The sequence below is a fragment of the Marasmius oreades genome, chromosome 8 (assembly GCF_018924745.1).
Source record: "Marasmius oreades isolate 03SP1 chromosome 8, whole genome shotgun sequence".
Lineage (NCBI taxonomy): Eukaryota > Fungi > Basidiomycota > Agaricomycetes > Agaricales > Marasmiaceae > Marasmius > Marasmius oreades.
The window spans coordinates 1,443,271-1,466,795 of NC_057330.1; the positions used below are offsets into that span (position 1 = coordinate 1,443,271).

Consider the following 23,525-nt stretch of genomic DNA (forward strand, 5'->3'; position numbering starts at 1 on the left):
TCCTTACAGTGTGACTTATACACATAAACTGAGCCGACCTGCCGACGACCTATTCACTACATCCACCCACTATAATGGATATTAGACGGCGCGTTCCTTTCAAGTTTGCAACCGAAACAGAGAACGAGAACGATAATCTAGTTTTTGACGAGCAAGGTGTGTCGTGAGGTGAGTTTAGTGTCAACATAAAATCACTTAACTCGTGGTACTTAGAACAAGAAGAGCTCATTCAACAGTTGAGAGAAGAGCACAACAAATCAATTTTTTGGTACGAAATTGGCATCTTGGGTATATTGGCCTTGTCTGGATTACTGTGAGTTCAATATTAGTTTCTGTCATACCAGATTGACCGACTTGTGTGGACGAATAGACACCTCATATATCTGATCAACCCCTCCAAGGACCCGCTATCGTTCTCCATAATCGACACCAACAATGCCCGAGCGGACATTCCCCTTCCTCGATTTTTCTCCCTCCTCAATATCTTTCTTCACGCCAGCCTACTTTTCTACCTAAGTCCCGGCTCGCTACCTCAACAGTTCCGACCGAACGATTCATCCTTCCCGCTGCCGTTCTTACCACTGTCTCTCACCCATATGTACACCCTATCCCTGGTCGCCCCAGTGATGTGTGTAGTTCTACAAACGTCGTACACCACATTTTTTTGGTGGTGCGAAACAAGTTTGGTAATATATGTCGTACAAGTGGTACGAGAGGCAATTTCGCTGGGAGATGAAGGAATCGAGAGGTTAGAAAATATGAAATATCGAGCACCGGGTGCATAGGAGCGAGGCCCTCAGCCTGGATAGGAAGCTCTGAGACCAAAGCTATCCACATGGGTCGCACAAATTTATTTTGCTTTATTCATAGTCACCGATTTTTTTGAATAGTTGTCTCTCATACTACTGGGGAACGCTTTCATTTGGCCCGATCGCCTGCTGGATGATTTATCGGCTTGCAAAACCACCATATACCGAGTCCCCACAGCAAGCTGCGTGGAACACAGATTCTGGAAACTGATTTGGGACCAACAAGCCTGTCGATCCAGAACTCGAGGCTTCGAGAATCGAATTCTGATCGTTTCATTCATGTGTACCGACGCTCGATTGACCCGTTATGGGTGATACACATCTACTTACCTCCGGAATCCAGATTCCTATAAGCCGCCTCAATCATTACTACGGAAAAACTCGAATAGTTTGACTAGGGAACTGCGCCCGGTCCTATAGTCTGGACCTGAAACTTCAAGTTCATGTTCAGACGTTCATCACCATATCCGTCAAGATTCTAGAAGGATCTTTATCCTATTACACTACGTAGCAATCTCGAACTATACTAGCCACTGGTCAGATGGATCCAACCTCTTTTATCTGTCAGCCTATGCCCATCTTGAAGCAAGACATCGGTGGGTAGCCAGTTGTATTCCTCGTCCTCAGTTGGCGACCATTGAGATATTCAGTATATACCACACCACTACTCGACAGGAAGGAACAGGTACGTCCAGATGTCGGACGCTGGGAAGCAATTAACAGGAACGTATGAGGTTCTTGTTATCACAGTATCAGAATATTCCATAACCTCATGATCAGGGTCTATGAAAGACACAATTTCGTTCGAGTATGTCGTTAATGACAGTTCGATATCAGGTAAGTAAGTAACAGTAGCGAAAGACAGATTGTAGAGGTACAATTACATGTAAGATCTTTAATACGTTAACACATATGGACGATATGAAATTCAACTCGAAGGAGGAGAAAGACAAAAGGTGAGAGACCAGCTGAGAAACACAAAGCAAACATAATCAATAAATAGGTTAGGAGAAAAAGAACAACAGTCGACACCGTTTCTATCCCAAGTCGAGTTTAGCCCAAAAAAAAAACAACAGAACAAATGTATGGAAACACAGGGAGGGTATATGAGGGGCAGCCAGGAAAGACTGAAACCGATTCTAGATAGGAAAAGAAAGAGGAAAAAGGAAAAAAGAAACTTTCAGCCGAGTCTGCGTCTACGATTTGTTTGCGTTTCCTCAACGTTCCGCGTTTAACCATCACTGACCCTCATCCGCTTTCTACCACTGCCGCCCTCTTCCTCTGCATCTGACATCCTTTTATTCCCTCGACTGGGTGGCTTTTTATCACCTCCGCCACCTGTACTCACACCCGGCCCTGTGTTCAATGAGGCCTGAGCCTGAGCAGAAGAAGCCGCAGCGACGGCGGCAGCACCTCCACCACGTCTCCCACCCCTCTCGTGTACATAATTGCACGGTAGATTCCTCCTCGCACAAGATCCGCAACTAGGATGGGCACCGTCGCATTTTGTTTTGCGGGCTAGATAGGCAAGTTAAAAGGTCGTTAGTTAGAGAAAAATGATAAACGCCGAAACACACCTCTACAAAAATTACAAGCAACGATTTTGGGTCCACTCGTGTTTGTTAACCGTCCCGTAGCTCGTATCATGCCGGCCGTGACACTCCCGATAGTACCCACATTTACAGCAGAACCGCCCACACCTAATGACTCCCCTGACGGTGCGTTATTCCCACTTCCGGCTACTAGTGCTCCCTGGTCGGAAAGACCACTTGTCGTAGAACTTCTACCCCTGGATACCTCACTTGGTCTGGCTGGCCCAGGAACAGGAGGAGGTAGACTCGTTCCCACATCTATCGGACCTGAGCTCTTAGAGGGTGCAGTAGCCGCTCGTTTTCGGGAGGTCGCGTGTGCGTGTAATTGTGAGGTATGTTGTGGCGGTTGATGGGGCGAGGGTAATCGATGGTGCTGATGATGCGGCGAAAGATGTGAACTCGCCGCCGATGAACTGGACTGGTGGGGAGATATATGAGAACTTGGTGTGGAAGATGCAGACAAATGATGTTGCTGTGATTGATGTGGATGAGGAGAAGGTAGATGAGGAGGGGGTAAGTGATGTGGTGGTGAACGTGTATGCTGTGGATGGGCATGAGGTAGAGGCAGATGAGCGCCGGGATGTAAGTGATGCTGGGAAGATGAAGAGGATCTAGTGTGATGTCCGTGTTGCGAGGGAGTAAGATGTGGAGAGTGTCTGGTAGATCTCGCGGTAGGGTCGGGTAGACTTAATGTAGCTATGTGTGGCAGCTCATACCCGCCTCTTTCTCTTTGTTCCCTGTCAGGAGGTCCAGTAATGCTAGATATACTTGGTGCTCTGCTCCTCGTCGTGTGTGTATGAGGCGGTGGAAACTCAGCAGAGATAGATGGAAGAGTGGGGTGTGATTGAGCGAAGTGATTAGAACTCGAACTTGAAGACGGACGATGATACTGCGGCGGTTGAGATAAGTGGGGAGGAGGATACTCATTCAATGACCCGTCCCTACTTCTTCTGACGGCAGGAGACCTCGGGCTCATTCCCGCTGGATCAGCCATCTCAACATCGCCGTCGTCCTCGTCCTCACACTCAGCGTCTTGACTCCCGGTGCGGCTACCTTCACCGTCACCATTATCACCATCATGGTCCGCATCTTCACTGTCTTCGCGGCTTCCACTCACTTTACCCCTCCTAGAGCCTCTGATTGAACCAGAGGATGATCCATTAGCGTTAGTTGGCCGGGTCTCTTCCTTATCTTTCTCCTTGCCTGCCTCTTTCTCGCTTGCACCAACTTTATCTCGCTTACCCTTTGCCCCTCTCCTTCTCCCCTGCGTTTGATAATCACACGGATTACTCCTTTTCAAACACTGCACACATGCCGGTCTGACTCCGTCGCATTTGAGCTTCCTCGACCGGCAAAAGTTACATGCAACCGTGATCTTTTTGGGTCTAGTCTTCTCTTTCTCCCCTTCCGCGACATCCTTTTTACTGACACCTCTACCGGACGGAGTAGGTTCAGGTACGGGCTGAGAAGGAGCAGGCAAATGATGCGGCTGTCGCGAAGAGGTGGTTCGCGACGAGGCAGATGTTGAGACAGCGTGTTCGTGAACGAGTCTATGCATCGGGGTAGAGCCGCTGCTACCTGTATCGATAGCCAACACAGGCCTTGCACTCCCACTGCTCGAACGTGAATGTGAGTAAGAATGTTGGTCTTGCTGTGAGGGATGCGGAGGAATATAGCCATGTTGTAAGTTATGCGCATATGGCGATGATGTAGATGATAGATGAAGATCGCGTGGATGGTGAGAGTGAGAAGGAGCTTCTCTACTATGTGGGTGAGGCGGATACCGATAGACACCGAGGTAGTCCGTCTTGAACTTTTCGAGCAAATAGTCCTTGGTGTACTGGCGTAGCGTGTGCATATGATGGAAGACAGCTATTTCATAGTCAGGATCAGATGGTCATCATACAGTCGAATGGCGAGAATCACCTTGTTTAAGAACAAGAAAATCACTGTGGTCAGGATTGAGCACATCAATGGAACCCCACCTGTAGGCGCGCGTAAAGCGAGATGGGAAGCTCGGGTTTGACGTTCCGGAGGGAGCAGCATCCTGGTTCGGAGAAGAAGGCCGATTACGAGGGGAACCAGGCAAAGGAGGGGAAGAAGTAACAGAGGGGGGGAGAGAATTCAAGATATCATAACAATCCGGTGAGATAAGCGCGAAGGGAAGACTCGGGATTTTGGATGTCGGCTCAGGTGAATCTTTTTGTTCAAATTTTCCGTTGAGTTGCAGCTCAGCTTCTGTGCCCTTATTGGTAGCAGGCTCCTGATCGAATATTCCGAACCCGATGCCTGCGTCGGCCAGATCCCTCCTGACCACCTCCTTCATTACACGCAGTTGTTGGTCCGTCAACCTATCAGCTTTTGCGATAACGGGAAGAACGTTGACGCGTGCAGATAGTCTACAAATAGTGTCGATATGGTGTCGAGGAAGTGAATAGGCGTGAACAGGATCGAGAAAATATATGCAAAGGTGCATGAGGCCGGTACGCGAGGACGTGTCAACCGCCTCCGCTAGCCTAGATTCAACTAGGCGGAGTAAATCGTCGGGGATGGACGCTGAAGATGAGATTGGCGCCGAAGGAGAAGGGGGATTGATAGAAGGAGTATCGATGAGGGTGAAAGTCAGAGGTACTTGGTTATCTGCGTTCTTTTTTTGGTCCACCTGTTGTACCTCTGATTTTGGGCTGGATTTGGGTGATGTTCTGGGTGATGAGGTTGGGGGAACGAGCACATCGAGCGTCGTATAACGTATTGCCGTTGTACGGCTCGCACAACCTTGAATGAAGTTTCTCATGTGCGACTTCTGATTCTGTTGCTCGAGCTCTTGCGTGCCGGCCAGTGTCGAGGTCTCGAGGAGAAGGCGAAGAAAGGATGATTTACCTGTCGGACAGATAAAGAGCGCATATAGTCAGCATATACAGTGCGCAACCTTGTGAACGTGAGATACGCACCCCCATGATCACCAGCAACTAACAGACAGAATTCGTTTAACTCATTGTGCTCCCTGAGTTCCGACTTGGCTGAGGATCCCGCTCTGGACCTGGTTGAGCGAGGTGATATTCTTGCTGGCAATAGGGACGGTGAAACGGGATCGTTTGAGTTGTTCATAAAGGACCGGAAGACCGGGGATTGCGACAGGAGAGAGTGAGGCTGGCGATGGGAAGGAGAGAGGTAGAAAGATTTAGAGGGTTGAGCACGACCTGCTCGTCGTCGTTGTGGTCGACGAGGACGGTAGGAGAGAAGATGAGAGGGACGAAGTGAGTGACGTTCTCGAAATGGAGGAAATCCGCGCGGGCACTGAAAGAAACCGCACGGCCAGTAACCCGGATTGAGGGTAAGTATGAGGGAGGGTTGGGGTGGCCCAGGCCGAGAACGGTCAATCGAACAATCGAAAACGGAATATCGGTTTGTCGCTCGCCTTCCGATTGGCTCGGTCCCCGCTCTCCTGATGAATTACCTGAAAATATTCGAGAAACTGATGTGTCGGCTGTGACTCGTTTTGTCCCCCAGATCCGCTCCCAATGACCTCAGCCCAGAACCTCCTTCTGGCTATTTTATCCCTCTATGCTGCCTACAGTTCGTTCTCGTCCAGGGCGGGAAGAGAAATCATTGTGCGTAACTCGGTGCACGTAAAAAAGGCTACGAAAGGGGGCGGATAGCAACCAGGTACGTAACCAACGAGGAAACGAGGGAGGATCAAAAAAGGGGGGCAAGCGCTGATGTACAAGTCCCACGGTCCTAGGATATCGGATATCCCGATCATTTCCTTGTGAAACGTGATTTATTATTTATCTGTCCTTTGTTTTCGCAAGAAACTGGAACAAAAAAAATTATGGAAACAGGGATAGATCCCGTTCAGCCCATAAAAGGCAATTTGCACTTCCGACGGCACTTCCGTGTTCGATCGAAACTCCGTTGGTCAAAATTCCATTCCTCCGGCTCCGGCAATTCCCTTGCTTCAGGACTCCCATACTTAGACGTCCTGTCACTCCTGTAACCAAGGTCGTTGATGCAACTGACCATCAACCCGCTCATCCCCGATGTCCGAAGCCGACCCGATCAACAGCTATCGTTCGGATGTTGTTTAGAGTTGGGAAGAAACAGTAAACCCCGCGAATCACTTTCAGAATCCACACAACCTGAATCCATTCCCGGCAGAGAATTAAACTCGGAACGATAAGAAGGAAGGGAACTAATCTATCTTTGATACCGCACAGCGAGTTAACTCCCCCCGACTTCCGATAACGAGCGTGAACGCAATGATTCGGGTCGGAGGCGATCTTGAATATCCCTTCTACTATCCCGAGTCCCCATACGGGACGCTCGACTCACCGGCAACTGCTCAAAGCACAAACGGACTGATCTACAAGTTGGGATTTAAGAGGTGATATCTCCAACTTCCATAAGCATATTAGGAAAGGGTCGACGGGGCGCCATGCCAATGGCATGATGTTGATATCGGAATGTGCTATGCATCGTGTGTCCCAACAAATGTCGAGGGTTCCATAGAGAATCCGGAATTGAGTCTGGGCCTAGTCAACATTGTTCCTGTGAACCAGGGTCATCGAAGCAAGGCCCGAGGTGAAAAGCCCAGCTGGAAAACATCAACATGTAACTTATACTCACCACCACCAGGTTCCTATGATAGTATTTGGATATAAATGCCGTCAGTGCGGTCCATGAGCTAGGAGATCGTATCATGAATGTCGACCTGTCGGGAATTTCAATTCGGATTCTTACAAACTCGGGGAAAGCGGTGACATACACTCATGTACTTGGGTTGATTACTTCCATGCGCAGTAATACAGTTGCGGGACCTGATGGTAGTGGAATGGAACAATACCATTCCGGAGTCACTCAGATAATTATCACTATTGTTGGCAACCGATAAATTGTTAGCAGGCTATTCCAAATACACACCATACATACTACCCTGGGCGGGGAGATCCACTCCATTCCTTAAGAAATGAATTTGAACAAGGCTAGGTTCACGGGTACGTACGTGGCGCCTTGGGGAAGAGCTGCCGAAACTCGGAGTCGTAGTAAACGAAACTTCACCGAGGACTGAACTACACAAGCCTGCTGGTGCAACAGGAATAATCCAGACTGTGAAAAGACACGGTGTACATGTCCTGACACGACTTGTGATTCGGTTGATTTCCCCGAGCCAAAAGGAAATTGCCAGCGCAAGGGAAGATATGTGGCAGAGATGGTGAGATTTATGTGTCGTGGCAAGACGTTAATTCAGCAAGTGAGAGCTTTCAATAAGAAGCTGAAAACTGACGACAAGAGTCGCAGACGGATTCAGAGTGCAGTGAGTGCGACAATCCCGAACAGTTCGGCCGATCATGCCGATCCCCACGACCATCCCGGAATCACCTTTTTTTTTCCATGTCATACAGTCATCTCAACTTCCTTCAAACGCGTCCTACATCTTTGGGAGAGACGCGTATCCTGAAATTCTAGATCTACAAATTCAGGGAAAATCAATCTATGCACCGAGTTCGAGTCAAATCTCGTCGTCTTCCACGCACAGGCAACACGACATGCTCTAGCTCAAAGCACCTGCACTCCTCTGCGAGAAGAAACGAGGAAGCCATTATTATGAACCGCTATAGCAGGATTATAACTCAGCCAAAAGATCAAGGTGCTAGTCAGGTCTGTCGCTCTTGTTCTTTTAGTGGAAAAAGAAAAAGACGTCTTGTGGACCATCGTATATTTTTTTTGGTTTCGTCTGGATGCTATATTAACGAGCTTCTTTCAGGCAATGCTTTACGCGACCGACGGCATATCCAAGGATTCCGACTTCAACAAAGCAATGGTTGGCGTTGGGAGTGTTTGGTGCTTTATTCTACCTTTCGAATGTCATCTACCAATATTGACTGTTATCATATTTAGGTATGAAGGCAATCCTTGTAACAGACATCTTCTAGGATTGGGAAGACATATCAAAGAATCTATTGCGTCCACTCCCCCTTCTGGTGCAAAAGATTCCACAGGCATGATTGCATACCAATTCGGCACGGTCGGTGTTAGTGACGGGATCAGTATGGGGACATGGGGAATGAGCTACTCTTTACAGAGCAGAGACTTGATTGCAGACCAAGTACACGCGTTTCTTTCCTGCTCAACGACGAGGCAGGTGCTGACACCTCCTCACAGGTTGAGACAGCTGCGGGAGGTCATCATCTGGACGGTATGGTCGTCGTACCAGGCTGCGATAAGAATATGCCGGGCGTTCTTATGGCGCGTAAGTTCTTATTTGAAATGGTCCCATCCAACCTACTGAGTTTCCTCTCTTCTTTCCTAATAGTCGGTAGACTCAACCGCCCCTCGGTTATGGTTTATGGAGGAACCATCCGACCAGGGTCGTGTTCTGGCCCATCGCCTCTTCCCGCTACTGATTCACCGCAAGAGCTGGACAAAGACCGGAAGACGATCGATATCGTGAGCGCGTTTCAAAGCTATGGAAAGTATCTCCAGGACGGGAAAACGCCAGAAGCTGAGAAGGAGAGATATGAGACCGTCAGGTATGCGTGTCCTGGACCAGGAGCTTGTGGAGGAGTATGTATCATTCAACCCGCCCTTGGATGTTGAGGCAAACTCACCGTTTTGCATTGCGAAGATGTACACCGCGAATACCATGGCGTCCAACGCCGAGGCGTTAGGAATGTCTCTTCCTGGGTCATCCTCCTTCCCTGCCGAGTCTCCGGAAAAAATTCAAGAGTGCAAAGACGTGGGACCGGTGATGAGAACGTTGTTGGAGAAGAATATATTGCCGAGAGATATCATGACCAGAGAGGCCTTTGAGAATGCCATGGTGAGTTCAGCTCCCGAAAATACGATTGAAGACTCCTACATAGCCACTTTACATAGGTTCTAACAATGATTCTCGGCGGATCGACCAATGCCGTCCTACATCTGATAGCCATTGCTCATTCAGTCGGGATTGAGCTCAGTATCGATGATATCCAACGAGTTAGTGATAGAACACCTTTCATCGCTGATATCAAACCCAGTGGCAAGTATGTAATGGAGGATGTGTATAGGATCGGCGGTATACCCAGTGAGTTTCCGTTCTGTGCCCATGATTTCCTGCCCCTTGGCTAACCTTCTCCCGTTCTTCAGAAATCCTCCACTTCCTTCTCAAATCTAACCTCATCGATGGAAACACTCTTACTGTTACGGGACGTACGCTCGGAGAGAATGTAGATCGCTGGGTGCACAAGTATGGAGAGCTGGACTTCGACAAGCAAGATGTGATTAGGCCGTTGGATCAACCGATCAAGGAAACTGGACATATCCGGTTTGTTTTCCCCTCCGAACGACTCTACTGAAACAAGTAACTAGTAACCAACGCCTCTGAAACAGAATCCTTAAAGGCAATCTTGCCCCCGGTGGTGCTGTTGCGAAAATCACTGGAAAGGAAGGCCTCGGGTTCACCGGGAAAGCTAGGGTATTTGATAACGAAGAAGATTTTGTAAAAGCCGTTGAGAATGGGAGCATCAAGAAGGGGGAGAAGACTGTTGTTATTTTGAGGTATTTAGGCCCGAAGGGCGGACCTGGTGAGTGGAAACTTCCCTGTGGACCCTTCGTGTTTCCTTTCACTTGCTATCGGGATTCCTGACAAGTAGAGAAGAGTTGTGAGAGAGCTACTGGCCGTCGTCCTCCCCTCCCGCTGTTTCGAATGTCACCGCGGCATTATTCTTCCCTGCACCTGCTACAACTGGATAATGCGCCACCCTTCCCTGTCGTGTTCTTTCTGCTCCTTTCATGTGCCTGGAGACGGTGACACGGTTGATAGCTGAGAATCAGTCCGTTTGGTGGTTTGTCTCGTTTTCTGAAGACCTTCAACTTCCATTGTTGAGGTCTATTGGAATTTATTTGTCCACCCTTGACACCTCCTAGTTCCTTGGTGTCTCCTGCAATGCCTCGACGTCGGGAATGATGTCCAGTTGGACTTTCGTTTGACTCTATCATGTGTTTTCCATGACTATACAGTTCTCATGTGTGTTCTACACATTTCTCCCAACGCTCGGTCTTCATTTACTCCGACTCATATCTTTCTGTTTCTGATTTCTGGCGACAATTTGTTTTCTCATTCCTGATCATTCCCTCTTTGAGGCATCAAATCTCCGTCCACTGATCAACTTACGGCTTCCCCCATCCTCATGCACCTTTTTCATCTGCTATTTTGGTGCCTGTCCCAACGGCCATTACGTTCCCTGTCAATAATTTTCGTTTCATTTCGCTATTTTTCCACCTAGCTCTTCCTCCCATGCGGCCTCAAATTTTTATTCTATTAACTGACCCGTTTACCCATACTTAGGCATGCCTGAAATGCTCAAACCAACTAGTTTGATCATGGGTGCTGGTCTAGGCTTCGATGTGGCTTGTCTCACGGATGGCAGATTTAGTGGAGGGTGAGTGGTTTCCTACAAAATCTCCGAGTCCTTCTCCCGCGCTCTTTCCCTGTGCTATCGGAGTATGCTCCATGCTACTTTAATTCTCCCCTTCCGTTGCACTCGCCTTCCAGAATGACGCTTGGACCCCTTGCAACGCCTTGTGGTGACATACGTTTTCGGCCCGACGTCTGTTGGTAAGACCTTTTGGCTGGTCAGGGTTAGTCCCGCGTTCGGACGTTTGATTTTCTAAATCTTCCGAGCCGTGGGTCTATTATTTCTTTTTTCTTCTTTTTTCTTTCCGTGCGGATCCTATGCGTTTCTACTCCACAGTGGACCTGAGCTGACTGTTTTCTCTCGCGCCCCCATCTTTTACCCCATCTATCCACCGGGATAACCTGCTGTCAAATCGGTCTTTACCCCTCCCCTCCGCTTGACCCTCAAACATTTCACACTCCCCGTTTGCCGATGTGTCATTTTTCGTCTTCCCCAATATCCGCATCAAAATCATTCTCCGTTTCTGTCGTCAGCTCCCACGGATTCTGCATAGGCCACGTCGTTCCAGAAGCTCAAGTTGGTGGACCCATCGCTTTGGTTAAAGATGGCGATATTATTTCCGTCGATGCTGTGAAGAATACCATTGAATTACATGTATCCGACTCGGAGATGGCCAAAAGGAAAAAAGGTTGGATCGCTCCACCGCTCAAGGTCTCACAGGGCACATTATACAAATACGTGAAGAACGTAGAGAATGCGAGTAGGGGATGTATTACCGATGCCTAAGAATCTGGGTCGACACCCTTTCTTCCATCTTGCCTATGTCTATACATATCTAAAAGTATTATACAATAGACCAATTGCATGCATCACATAGTACCATGGCCGATCCTTTGCGTTGAGCTTGGATCGAGTCTTGGATCTCGGTCCCAGGAACAGCGTAAATCACCCTTTCGTCTTCTTCGTCAGCCTTTTCTTCTCCGCTTTCGGCATCTTATTTTTACGTTTCTCCTTTGCCTCAGCTTTGACGGCTTTTTTCCGTTCCTATCATAACGCGACAAGGGTGTGATCAGGTGTGAAATAGTCATTCAAAAAACGAGGGAAAACTAACCTTTTTCGCTTCTCGATCTTCATGTCTATGTCCTCGAGGTGTGCGGTCCTGAAATCCCTCCCCGGACCTGTGACCAGCGTCCGGATCTTCATCCCCTGAAGGGTCAGGGGATTCCTCCTGGTCTACTTCTTCAGAGTCTTCAATTTCTTCCCCGTCGACATCCGTGCTTTTCTTTGAAGTCGACGCCTTTGTCAAGGATCCCGAGTCATCCTCGTCCCGCTCGATCGAATCGTCAAACCGTACTCCGAGACCGGACTTGGCGTTAGTCACAAAGGGACGCTTCTTTTCACCCGAAGGCGGTGGTGGCGTTTGATCGACCAAACCAATAGTATCAGCATAAATCAGTTTCTTTCTCTCTCCACGATTAAGCAGGTCGACGTCACGTTCGGGATCATATACTTCGTTTAATGAACGAGGAATGTATGATTGCAAAAAGACCGCATCTTCATGTGCAATAGCTTTGCTTTTGTCGTCCACACCGACGTTGGCGTCGTCATTCTTCTGCTCGCTATTGCCCTCTTGACCCATTTCCTGGTCTTGAAGCCATCGTTTAAGATTAGCTTCATCGTCCGAATCTTCTCCTCCTCCTGTTGCGGCTAGCCTTTCACTGGTGACAAACTCGAACGATTTCCTCAGTCCCAACAAGGCCCGTGCCCCTTTCTTGCTGAAGAAATCTTCCACGTTTTTGAGGTCACTTCGGAGGAAATCATAAGCAGAGGGATGATCATGTTCCACACTTTGAGAAACATCGATAATCCAAAGATGGTTTTCGTGGAAGAGAACATTGTATTCGGATAGATCGGCGTGGACAAGTTTGCATTGATGATACATCTTGCGAACAACAAGGAGGAGTTCGATGTACAGATCACTGGCTTGGGCTGGAGAGAGTTCTGCATCCTTCAGTCGTGGAGATGCCCTTCGTAGAAAGAGATATAACGGTTAACTTTGGTGAGAATTAACAAGAACATGAAAGCTCACCAACCCTCCTTATTACCCAGGAAGCCCATCACCAACACGTTCTCCCTGACTTCAAGTGGCTCGGGGCATCGAATGTTGGCAGTTATCAACCTTTTCAAGTTTCGCATCTCTTTCTCTGCCCAGAGTCTGACCATCTTCCGAGGATTTTTGCGAGAATAACCCCGGCGAAAACGGTATTCACCTGTCACGTATTTGTCTCGATCTTTGAATACAAGGATAGATGTTTTATATATTTTGATAGCTATATGGCGCATGTCAGGACCAGGAGTGCGGGCATGGTAGACGTTGGCCTAGTTATTGGAACCAAGAGGTTTAGATTAGTGAATTTCGATACAGAGCGAAGAGGGATGAAACTTGTAGAGGATTCTACACACCTCTTTCCCAGTGCTGATACACCCATTCACATCGTGAACAAGACCCCTTCCAATCATCTTGAAAAGGATTAGTCGTGTGCGGGGATCCAGGACTTGTTCGTTGGTCGCTCGATCGGATTTATCTTTCAGGTTCGCATATGAGCTTGGTCCCTTGCGATTTACACCAACCCCCATCGTCATGGTGTAGGGATCATCTATCTTCGCTAACCGAGAAGAGTACTTCGCAAGTGCTGCTAACTGGTCAGAAGTTTTGTCGTTTGGTGCACTGGCAGATATGGAAGAAGAGGTAGCATTCTGACAAGAACGACGAGCTGCAGGATGATTGACTGCAGGTAGGGCAGCGACTTTATTTGAACGGTCGATGGATGATTGGGTACCGTACGCCTCGGCGTTTCCTGTGCGTACTGCGACATGCTGGCGCAGACGGTTATATTGTTTTGTAAAGTCTGACAATATAATCAAGAGATATCCACCGATTGTCCCAGGTAAACGCACCTCGTTCGGCGACCTCCCAATCTTCGTCCTCAACTTTGTACGCGTCGCTGGCGCTCAGGTCGTCATCGTGATTGAAAGACAAGTCCAAATCCGAGTCTTCAGGCTCAGAATTGTCAATATAATTATGCTCGCCTCGGGGATCGATGTCCTCTGGTGCGTCGTCGAACTGACCACCGATGGTGTTCTCGATGATGTGGACGGGCATTTATGTAGGAAAAAAAAGGAAAAAAGCTGGATTTTTTAGTCACCGGGCAGCACGGGTTTGTTCCGAGATAAGATCGAGCTTGCGAGATTATCTGAGGATGACGCGGGCGTCCATCTCGCCGCTCGCAGCATCGACAAACATCTCGCTCTCGCTGTTCTTCTCTCCCCACAACGCTAAGGCTCGAGGTGATTGACTTGTAATATTCATCTGCCTACTCTTTGGCGTTCAGGTCTGGTCTGGATACACGGATTCACGGTGTTTTTTTGGTCCGGCAACCTTACTCTTCTCGTGTCTCCCTTTCATCCTTTCCCTCTTCCTCTCGTCCATCGTGAGCACACATCTCATCAATACTCCAGATACCACATTCCGCATTGCCACTGTTGTCCTCGATAATCACACTCGTAGAGTCTTAACCATTTTTTCATCATATTGCCTTCGTTCTAAGCGCTACAGCAAGTAATCCTAAGGCACGAAAGTACATCAACACCAAGTTAATCGGCTGTGGTCGAACCACAGAAGTCACGGTCTGGATCCAAGTTTCTGTTTCACGTCGAACAACACCCTTTATTGAAAATGATTGGTTCTTGGAGCCCTACACGCTATTCTACAGGATTTAACACTCATCTATAATCCTTTGTTGAAAGACATATTTAACGTCTAAAGTTTGAGCCACCAAGGAAGCAATGCTTAGCCGCACGACACTGACCCTGTACCTTATTCAATGCACGGAGGCGATGACCAGCTCGTACATGATAGTATAATACATCTCGACGAGTTTTACTGAAATCCCGTGGCTTTTCACAACACGCTCAGTAGTAAGTTGATCGACCTTACGGGAAAGATATCGCAGGAGAAAAGTCAAACTAACGCCAGTGCTCTGTGGCGCGGGGACGATCCTGTGGCTGTGAAACGTGGCCGCCTGAACTCCTGACCCAGTAACTTGGTCCTTATTATTTTATCTTCTTCTTTGTCGCCTTCTGTGAGGTTGACCTCACTCTCCCTTTGTTTATATTGTCCCAAATTACTGTTTCTCCTTTTCATCTTTCCTTCCACTCCTTGTTTCTGAACTATCACCATCATGTTCTCCCTACGTCGCAAGCCCAAGCACGTTCACGAACAACCAAAAGTCCGACCTTCACCCTCCCTCCCAGAAGTCCACAAGCAAGGAATCCCATGGCCGGAAAATCTCGTAGACGTTAACAGTATCCGCAACGACCAAGACCAGCTGAACGGCAGACGTGTCGAAGGTGCGACTAAAACTTCTTTGCAGGGGCCACCCAACCATCCCATACCATTCCATAAACCATTTCGGCCCTCTTCAGGTTCGACTGTTACCTCAGCCAACGGAGGGGGCCTCATATCGTCCTTGTATATGTCAAATTCGCCGTCCGCCTTCGACAATTGGAAGAACTCTCCAGCTCCTATACCGAGGTACAGCCAAAGAAGAGCAAAGTTACCGCCTACGTTCAATGTCATGGTCAGTTCCTTTGGATTATGATCTAGTTCTGAAACTCATCAAGCATAACTTCAAGGTCGTTGGTGGCATAGGCACAGGAAAGACCTCACTTCTTCGGTTAATCCTCGAAACCGCAGAGTTGTCACCCTCAGCCACCGTCGACCAGAAGCTTGCTGTCGAACGCTTTCTTCGCGGTGCCACCAAGACAACGCACTCTATCGAGACCGCCAGTATCGAAATTTGCGAATCTCGCTTCGATCGGTTATTACTGTCCGTGGTGGATACGCCAGGACTTGATTATGCAGAAGGAAGAGAATTGAAGTTGGATAGACAAGTTAGTTCCGTGATGCAATATTTGGATGCACAATACGCCGATACAATGAGCGAGGTGCGTCAAAAATATTCCTCAATAATAACCCCTTTTCTCACCTTTCTTCAGGAGTCAAAGGTGGTCAGAAAGAGTAAAGGTGACCAACACGTTCATCTGTGAGCATTATCTCAAATCATTGTTAGACTCTCACTTTCCCTTCTTTTATAGATGCATCTATATGATTGAACCCAGCTCCATCATGACCATGGCTGATCGACGCGCCCGGTCCTCGCTTCCTGTGAAAACGCGTTCTGAAACCTCCATTTCTCAGAGCAAACAGCCAGAACTCATTCCAGACACATCCTCCGATTCAGACAGCGAAGAAGGAGAAGAGAAAAGGTCCCCTTTGACCATGTCACCAGCCGAGTTGCGTGTCATTCGCAGGCTGTCAACGCGTTGCAACGTTTTGCCCGTGGTGGCAAAAGCAGACTCATTGACTGATGAGAAGCTGGTTGCTGTGAAGGAGGCAGTGAGGAGATCTCTTGCCGGTGCTGGATTGGACTTCGGAGTGTTCGGCCCATCCTCAAAGACCGAAAAGAATTTGTCCAAGATTCGTAGCGGAAACGGAAGAAAGACGCATTTTGCTGTTGGTTCTGGTAATAGCGATCAGAATGAGAAAAATGACAGCGACGACGATAATCGGAGTGGCGTTGAAGACGAAAGGCAATCGCGACCGGTTATTAAACTTCGTCCCCCTCGTCACCCCACTCGGAATCTGTCACGATCACGTTCGCGAAGGGATTTATCCCAGGCGGCTGCAGACGAGAGACTGCCAAGTTCCCTCGACCTTGATGACAGAGACAGCGTCGCTAATGTTCGTTTCTCGGCTCACATCGTCGCGAGGCCGGATATCTCAGCGGTTTTGCCATTCGCCTTGATTGCTCCTGTTAGCGGGAGGCCCAGAAGGACCTTGCTCGAAACGGAACCGACATCACCTATGCAGCAATCCGAAGATGGAAATGTGTCTGAAACTATCCCTCCAACGCCGGGCTCTGTGAATCACGCATATCTAAACGGACCACCAGAGGATTTGAGAGGAGTTTTTGTGAGGAACTATCGATGGGGAACTATTGACGTTCTCGACCCTAATCATTGTGATTTTGCTGCCATGCGTACCGCAGTTTTGTCTACCCATCTGAAGGTTCGCCAGTTTCAGATTGCAAATAGTTCATAACTTGTTGACTTATTCTCATTCTCATACCACAGGTTTTGAAGACACACACGAACGAGGTTCTGTACGAGAAGTATCGTACGGAGAAGCTTCTTGCCCGACGGGCCACCAGCCACATTACGGACGACGAAAGGAAACGTCTTCTTGAAGGTACGCATTAAGCGTTAGTCCCAGGAGTATGTTATTTAACGAGCAAGCGACAGATCTCGGATTATAATCTTCAGCCCATGCCCATTCGGCAAACCGATATACCCGCCCTTACAGGTTTCTTGCTTCATCTCAGAATTGAATATATCTTTTCAGACACTTTGTATCTCTGATTGAAACACATCCTATCTCGTTTTTGTATTCTCATATACATATTTAACCAGCACTTTTTATTTTCTTTTTGGTTAACGCGACGATTTGTAGCAAGAATGGAGTAGATCTCTGATAAGCTAAATGAATTAGTTTGTGCACATTCAAAGTATGGAAATATCTAAGGTCCTCCTTTCTTCTCTAATCTTTCGATGTCCTCTTCGGACAAACCATCCAATCGGTGTAACAAGTACTCGACCTTGAAGGGTAGTAGTGTCAAACATAGCTCTCACTAAACTGAATGGTAACCTACCTCAACCTCCTTCGTCAACGGGATGATGTAACTCTCGTACAACTCAATTATGCTCGTAATGTCAATCTTTTCTGCACCAACTGACCCATCCAAACTTTGAGAGTAAGTGCCAGCTTTCTTTTGTAGACGCTCCAAGAGTCTCTTCTCTACTTCAGGTTTTGTAATAAGATCTTCCAATGCTTTGATATTCCGCGTTTTTATATGAGGAATGAACGCTTTGGGTTCTTTGAGGAATTTGGACTCAGAGACGAATTTACCTAAAATAGGTTTTAAATTGTCAATTGGAAAACTTTTGATTGTTGCTAAGTGACCAAAACGTACCATAATGAACTCTTTTGCTGATAGCTTGTAAGACTTCCACGTCGATAGTGGCTGCACTACCGTAGTTGCCATCATCCTCGTATTCTTCCGCTCCCGTTATACCGTGGGCTCGTTTCGTAGCTGCGAGCGTCCGGGTCGTACGACTCGTAATCCTTGGTACGATGTGACACATATAGAAGCATAAGATGGATTGATTTACGTTAATGTTATTGGGAAAGAGGATTTCAGGAAATTTGAGAGGTGGCAATACGGGGTCTGGCAGATCCTGCGTGAAGGGCGTTTCGTCTGGACTGTTCGATGAAAAGTTAGCAAGAGAACGAGAGAATGTCCATAAAGAAACAGGCAATGTTCAATCACCTAGTGTATCGTCTAGCTTTTGCTACAGAAGGCTGAACGCAAAGTACATGAGAAGAACTGGGAAAACTGACCATGGAAACTTTCAATTTCCTTCAAGAACCACTCTAGCCAACTACCGGGGAAACCGACTTCTTGTAGTTCTTTAAACCCTCCTGCTTGATACATCCGAGGGTTGTGTGCATATTGAGCACGTTCTATCAGTTCGAAAATGATTGTATCCTCCAATCGAATGAGAACAGAACGTATCCTGTCCAGTGAGAGAGGATCTCCGACCAAGTAGTTTCCCGACTGCATCCTGAAGGGGCTGGTATTGAGGTAAGAGAATGAAGGAGAATGTGGCGGGAAAAGGTATTAAATAGATGGACGCGGAGAGAACCTGAGTTAGAAATCACTGCAGATCAAGACAAGCAGGTTCTCACAATTTGAATAAATCAAGACGTTGGTGACGACGCCTTGTGTGAATAGTGACTGACTCCAGGTTAAAAGAAGTAACGGAATAAGGAATAGAAGCTGATAATACAGAACACTAGTGTGAGTGCAGGTTGACATTAAGTGCACCCAAACTTGTTATTTTATACTCAGGCAAGAGTACGGGTACCTCGGAGCTACATCAGAGGGAAACCGTTGCCTAAAACATGAACTAGCAACCAAGGAGAATATCGTACGTGGTACCGCCCTACTTGTCAGCGCAATTCCGAACTATGTTCGGAATCCCGACGCCTCGTCTATCTCTTGTGCCAGCGCATACGAGGATGTGGGTCAGAATTCACAAGGAGGCTCTGCATGTCTTTGAGGTGTCAGTATTATTTAGTCCATTTCCATCGAATCCTGGTCTCCAAAAAGGTCATCAGCCTCGATCGTCCTCGCGTTCTGAGTATCGCCAGTACCACCCCCAGTGTCCGAATCCGAGTCGGGATCATGATCGAGAGGTATTCCTTCCTTTATCCTGCGCTGCTGTTCTTTAAGTTCGTCACGTTGGGCCAGTTTCATCTCCAAATCAGCCGTCAGTTTCTTCAGAGCATCCTCGAACCGTTTCTGAAGGATCGTGAATTCCAGGCATAGTCTATGATGAGTGCGCATACACACCCTAATTAGAGGATTCGCCGAACTTGATATCTCGCTATTTTTCTTGGCCACAGCTGCCTCCAAATCCCGAATTTCTTCGTTCAGCAGCTTCCTCGATTGTGCATCTTCGTCGTCGTCGTCGTCATCGTCCTCTTCATCGCTGTCTTCCTCCTCCTCTTCTTCTTCGTCCCCTTCTTCTTCCTCGTCATTAAGAGCCAGATCTAGCTCCGCGGCCAGTTCTTCATCAATGTCACCTTCGGGGTCCTCATCCCCATTTTCGCCTTCTTCATCATGACCGTTCAAGTCACCGGGAGTGCCAGCGTCTCCCATATCTGAAATAGCGGGTGTTGGCGCGTCAACAGGTTCTTCCCGCTCAATGAATTCCGAATCCGACATGTCCGGATTCACATTATCGAGAACCTCTACGTGGGTCAACGACATTGGATCTCTACCTTTCGCTTGACGGCAAGTAGACATACCGTATTTGATCTCCGTGGCCATGTTATCAGCCTCCAGTAAACGTTCGACCTCTTGCTCGACACTCTCTATAGTCTAACGGGTACTCAGAGATGAAGTAACGTAGTCAGCGGGAAGAAGTATACCCGTTTGTTGATTCTTTTCCGAAACCTCCGTTTGCGTACATGGTGAAGAGGAGGTGTTATTCCATGCGGCCATATAAACTCTTCTATGTTGAAGCCTCGAGAAGAATGTGCCACCGCATCATCATTTTCGATACGGTTATCAACAACAAGCATCTGGCAGGGGAATAAGCGTTCCAGTTCATGGAATCGTATAACAATAATTCGACCTGACATATGTCAGCGACTTTGAACATTTGCTTATTGTCCAAAGTCTTCTGAGATTCGATTATACAAGGTAGGTCGACCAGCTTGGCAGTATAGGTATTATTCCCGATATGAAACACCGCCCGACGAGAGTCTTGCCAAATATTGAAGACTGATGAGCCGCTCAAATGACGGTGGGTGCTTACCTTTGAATTTGAACCAAACGTCGTTGGAAAGTTCTCTCGCAGCTACCATCTTTCTCAACTTATCACAATCCTCCCCTGGAGGCATACGCAGAATGAACTGTTCCTCGAACACCAAGTCTTCATCGTCTGAATCCAGTTCTCTGTCATACTGTCCCAGGAACGACATTCCTGGTGCTTGAGAGGCAGCTTTCTCGCTGAGTTTAAGCTTCAATTTGGGCTGGGTTTTCGTCTTATTGAAAGAAGCAAAGCGCGTGGCTCGATCTATATTTTCACTAGGGGCCCTCGGAGGTTGGGTACTTGTCCTGAGGCGAGATGATGTTCGCGAGCCCGATGGTGCATTTTGGGAGTACTCGGTTTGTTGGGAAGAGCCTGCCTGTGGTTCTGAGGGTGGTGGCATTTCTTCAACATCATCGACGACAATGAGGTCGTCTTCCATTAAAAGTTGTTTCTTGAGCGTGTCAGAAGCGTTGAAGCTGGTAGACGATGGTGGTGGACTGAAGAGTCTTAGACACGGTTTCTCATTATCTAAGCATAAGTCGACGGAGGTTCGCGTTCGAGGCAGCCATCGCAAAACTATGTCTGCAACTGCCAAAGTCCACTCACACCAATCCAATCGCGCAAAGCCAGCAGAATCACAGAAAAAGGTTGTTTTTAAGCCCGTTCTTGACAATCCTTTCCGGGTTTATTGGTATATACTCTCCGTTCGTTCAAGTCCATCCTCGTCAAACGTCCTTTCTTAGGCCATCCGTACCAGTCAACCTACAAAATCTCATTCTAGCGCAAACGTCCACTCTTCTTGATGGCATAGCGGAATATCAGCGTTTGAAAGGTATCATCCAACGTAAACGAAAGAGAGGCAAATGTGATGAAAGTGGAGGCAATATCGAAACACCACCGATTCTATCGCACTTGACAGTGGGTATCAACGCTGTAACGAAGCGTTTGGAAGGTCAACTTGGACGACGGAAAAACCTCGTCAAGATAACATCTGCTTCTGATTCGATAACCCTTCAGGACGATAGTCTTTCCTCGAGCACTCTGGCGTCGATTCGAGTGGTACTCGTTTGTCGAGCAGACGTCAATCCACCCATCTTAATTGACCATATTCCTCATATCGTTGCAGCTTTCAACTCCTCCTTACCTTCGCACCAAGAAAAAGAAAAACCGATACTACTTTCCCCACTTCCATCCGGTGCAGAACACACTCTAGCAGAGTTACTTGGGCTGAGGAGGGTAGCTGTTTTGGCGTTCGATGTGTGTTTTCTCTTTTTCTTTTTTCTTGTCTTTGAGACTCAGTATAATCCAGGATGAAACGCCAAATCTCGCGGTACTTCTCAAAGACTCTGAGAAAATACCTGTTATTACTGCTCCTTGGCTCGTACCTTTGCAACCGCAGCAGATTATCCCCACACATATAAAGCAAGTGCGGACTACTGCTCCTAAGGATATGAAGGTCGCGAAGGAACAAAGGGCGGCTGGTAGAAAGGCAGCGAAGGCAAAGAAGAAGGCAAAGAAGACAGATGTCGCCTAATGCTAATCAAAGGAGGTTTTCTGTTCCATCCCCATTTCGCGTCTTTTCAGAGTCGATCACGTTGCGATTCGGTAGACAAGTGTAGATAAGGTCGAATTCTCTAGAGGCCAGGTAACTTTAACTTTTCCTAGACTTTCCCGATGTACACTGAATCATGTTAGAGCCACGTCTGCCTGTGTAATCGTCCTTGAAGCTTCAGCTGAATGAAAGCAATTGTATGTGATTCTGTTACAATAAGATCGAGGTCATAAACAGGTCCCATAATCGCCTATAATCGACTGTTCTAAATTTCCAGGGGCAATCTACTGCCTTTTTAACGATGGAGAAGGTCCGTAGCCTCTAATAATTCTTTAGCCTCCTCAACCAACTGCACAAACACCCTCAATTTCTCCAGTTCTGTGGCCGTCTTCAATCCCGCTCTCAACGCAATTTTCTCCGCATTCTCGAAAATTTCTCTACTATAACTCTTTCCATCTCCTGCAACTGCCCTGGCGAATTCCGGCTGGTCGCTCAAATTCAGATAAATATGAATCAGGTCGCTCAAGAAACCTCTTGGGTCGAACCGCAACTTCTCCGGTTCCCTGACTTTCAGGTTCTGATACTTCGGCCCTACGAATGCGACCAAGTTGTAATCCAACATTGCTGCCAGTTTATCGACAATCTCGGGCATCATGAATGGTGCTTTCGTCTCCGCAGTGAATAATTTGAGAAGTTCGACGGTCGACCTGCCTAACGTCGTGTAACTGGACGCGTGTCTCTCCAGCTGTCTTAAGGTTCCCTCTCGCTCCCGCCGATATTCTTGAGTTTTCGATAACCATACTTCTTTATTGTCCATCTCAACTTGAGTGTCGTGGATTCGAGTGAGTTCACTGATCGACTCGTCCATGAGATATGTCACATCATTGATCATCAGGCGTTTGAATCGGACGACACTCCTGTGGACAGAAACACTGTCAGTTGAGGTTGAATGATTGGTCATAGCAAATGCGGACTTGGGCTCGAAGTTGAGTGCTTCCTGATTCCAGATGTTCTTCCGTGCAAAAACAATGTTCTGCCTTTTCAGATTTTTAGAGTGGTTGCCTACTGTGCGTCTGCATAGTCCATTTGTGAGCCTTCTGTTCAACTCAAGGACTCGTTACTCACTAAATTTGTCGTAAAACTGTGAACTGGGACCGGTCTGTTCAATCTCTACGGTGGATTAGTCCAAAGCCATTTATAGTCGATTTCAATGCCTACCGGTATAGAAATTGGTCAAAGCAGGCATCAAGTGCTTGAGGGTCAGAGGATGGCTATGTAATAGGCCTCCAAGGATACGTTGTGCTCGCGTCCTTTACTCGATAGAGACATGAACAAGACCTGGAGGATGATTAAATGAGAGAGATGCATAGCAGTCGAAACAGGTCGAACGAGGTTATGCCGAACTTTCAAGAATGCTGAGTAGAAGAGGAAGGTGCGTATGGACCAACGTATGAGATATGTGCTCACAATGGACGAAAGAGTGAAAGGTAAAGGGATCAAAGGAAGATATAAAGGGCAATGTGGTTGCCGGGAGCTAGGGTGAGGCGGCCCCAAAGAACACCTTACAGTGGATCCGCACCTCAAGATCTAGCGCTGAAGGAATAGCGGCGAGATGGACGCGCGCATCAATAATCAGTAACTTGCATCTGAATCATTTTGCATCTACGGGTGA

At 47.6% G+C, this 23,525-nt stretch overlaps 9 protein-coding genes across 10 annotated transcripts; 4 read left to right on the forward strand and 5 right to left on the reverse strand.

Annotated features, from left to right (window-relative positions):
- Positions 1–74: 74 nt before the first annotated feature.
- Positions 75–785, forward strand: E1B28_012398 (uncharacterized protein; the record flags this gene model as incomplete). The annotated part of the gene is made up of 3 exons (XM_043157504.1): positions 75–156; positions 214–313; positions 371–785. The coding sequence occupies 3 exons, from the start codon at positions 75–77 to the stop codon at positions 783–785; spliced, it is 597 nt and encodes a 198-aa protein (XP_043004871.1).
- Positions 786–1,608: 823 nt separating this feature from the next.
- On the reverse strand, positions 1,609–6,002 carry E1B28_012399 (uncharacterized protein). The gene is made up of 4 exons (XM_043157505.1): positions 5,353–6,002; positions 4,328–5,281; positions 2,387–4,273; positions 1,609–2,327 (listed from the first exon to the last, which is right to left on the reverse strand). Exons 1-4 carry the CDS (start codon positions 5,507–5,509, stop codon positions 2,041–2,043), a joined length of 3,285 nt encoding a protein of 1,094 aa, XP_043004872.1. The 5' UTR covers positions 5,510–6,002; the 3' UTR covers positions 1,609–2,040.
- Positions 6,003–7,801: 1,799 nt separating this feature from the next.
- Positions 7,802–13,151, forward strand: E1B28_012400 (uncharacterized protein). 2 transcript variants are annotated; one of them, XM_043157506.1, is made up of 13 exons: positions 7,802–8,059; positions 8,166–8,242; positions 8,300–8,507; positions 8,564–8,651; positions 8,715–8,965; positions 9,027–9,221; positions 9,278–9,467; positions 9,530–9,707; positions 9,773–9,966; positions 10,731–10,824; positions 11,334–11,873; positions 11,950–12,859; positions 12,914–13,151. In XM_043157506.1, the coding sequence occupies exons 1-11, from the start codon at positions 7,895–7,897 to the stop codon at positions 11,584–11,586; spliced, it is 1,893 nt and encodes a 630-aa protein (XP_043004873.1). In that variant the 5' UTR covers positions 7,802–7,894; the 3' UTR covers positions 11,587–11,873; positions 11,950–12,859; positions 12,914–13,151. The 2 variants fall into 2 exon arrangements, with proteins under 2 accessions (XP_043004873.1, XP_043004874.1); XM_043157507.1 differs by lacking the exons at positions 10,731–10,824; positions 11,334–11,873; positions 11,950–12,859; positions 12,914–13,151 and having other exon boundaries at positions 9,530–10,700.
- E1B28_012401 (uncharacterized protein) lies at positions 11,326–13,963 on the reverse strand (the record flags this gene model as incomplete). Its single annotated transcript, XM_043157508.1, has 5 exons — positions 11,326–11,844; positions 11,912–12,827; positions 12,890–13,179; positions 13,264–13,709; positions 13,759–13,963. The coding sequence occupies 5 exons, from the start codon at positions 13,961–13,963 to the stop codon at positions 11,746–11,748; spliced, it is 1,956 nt and encodes a 651-aa protein (XP_043004875.1). The 3' UTR covers positions 11,326–11,745.
- A 927-nt stretch (positions 13,964–14,890) lies between these two features.
- Positions 14,891–17,367, forward strand: E1B28_012402 (uncharacterized protein). Its single transcript, XM_043157509.1, has 6 exons — positions 14,891–15,440; positions 15,496–15,807; positions 15,859–15,905; positions 15,958–16,930; positions 16,996–17,110; positions 17,164–17,367. The coding sequence occupies exons 1-6, from the start codon at positions 15,042–15,044 to the stop codon at positions 17,175–17,177; spliced, it is 1,860 nt and encodes a 619-aa protein (XP_043004876.1). The 5' UTR covers positions 14,891–15,041; the 3' UTR covers positions 17,178–17,367.
- Positions 17,368–17,438: 71 nt separating this feature from the next.
- E1B28_012403 (uncharacterized protein) lies at positions 17,439–18,542 on the reverse strand (the record flags this gene model as incomplete). Its single annotated transcript, XM_043157510.1, has 5 exons — positions 17,439–17,516; positions 17,571–17,827; positions 17,892–18,181; positions 18,249–18,270; positions 18,320–18,542. 5 exons carry the CDS (start codon positions 18,540–18,542, stop codon positions 17,439–17,441), a joined length of 870 nt encoding a protein of 289 aa, XP_043004877.1.
- Positions 18,543–19,055: 513 nt separating this feature from the next.
- E1B28_012404 (uncharacterized protein) lies at positions 19,056–20,740 on the reverse strand (the record flags this gene model as incomplete). The annotated part of the gene is made up of 6 exons (XM_043157511.1): positions 19,056–19,283; positions 19,335–19,735; positions 19,793–19,865; positions 19,916–20,068; positions 20,122–20,252; positions 20,305–20,740. 6 exons carry the CDS (start codon positions 20,738–20,740, stop codon positions 19,056–19,058), a joined length of 1,422 nt encoding a protein of 473 aa, XP_043004878.1.
- An 83-nt stretch (positions 20,741–20,823) lies between these two features.
- On the forward strand, positions 20,824–22,080 carry E1B28_012405 (uncharacterized protein). The gene is made up of 4 exons (XM_043157512.1): positions 20,824–20,992; positions 21,045–21,558; positions 21,611–21,946; positions 21,997–22,080. The coding sequence occupies exons 1-3, from the start codon at positions 20,880–20,882 to the stop codon at positions 21,833–21,835; spliced, it is 852 nt and encodes a 283-aa protein (XP_043004879.1). The 5' UTR covers positions 20,824–20,879; the 3' UTR covers positions 21,836–21,946; positions 21,997–22,080.
- Positions 22,081–22,148: 68 nt separating this feature from the next.
- E1B28_012406 (uncharacterized protein) lies at positions 22,149–23,346 on the reverse strand (the record flags this gene model as incomplete). Its single annotated transcript, XM_043157513.1, has 4 exons — positions 23,072–23,346; positions 22,979–23,023; positions 22,828–22,926; positions 22,149–22,770 (listed from the first exon to the last, which is right to left on the reverse strand). Exon 4 carries the CDS (start codon positions 22,743–22,745, stop codon positions 22,149–22,151), a length of 597 nt encoding a protein of 198 aa, XP_043004880.1. The 5' UTR covers positions 22,746–22,770; positions 22,828–22,926; positions 22,979–23,023; positions 23,072–23,346.
- Between the last annotated feature and the right edge of the window lie 179 nt (positions 23,347–23,525).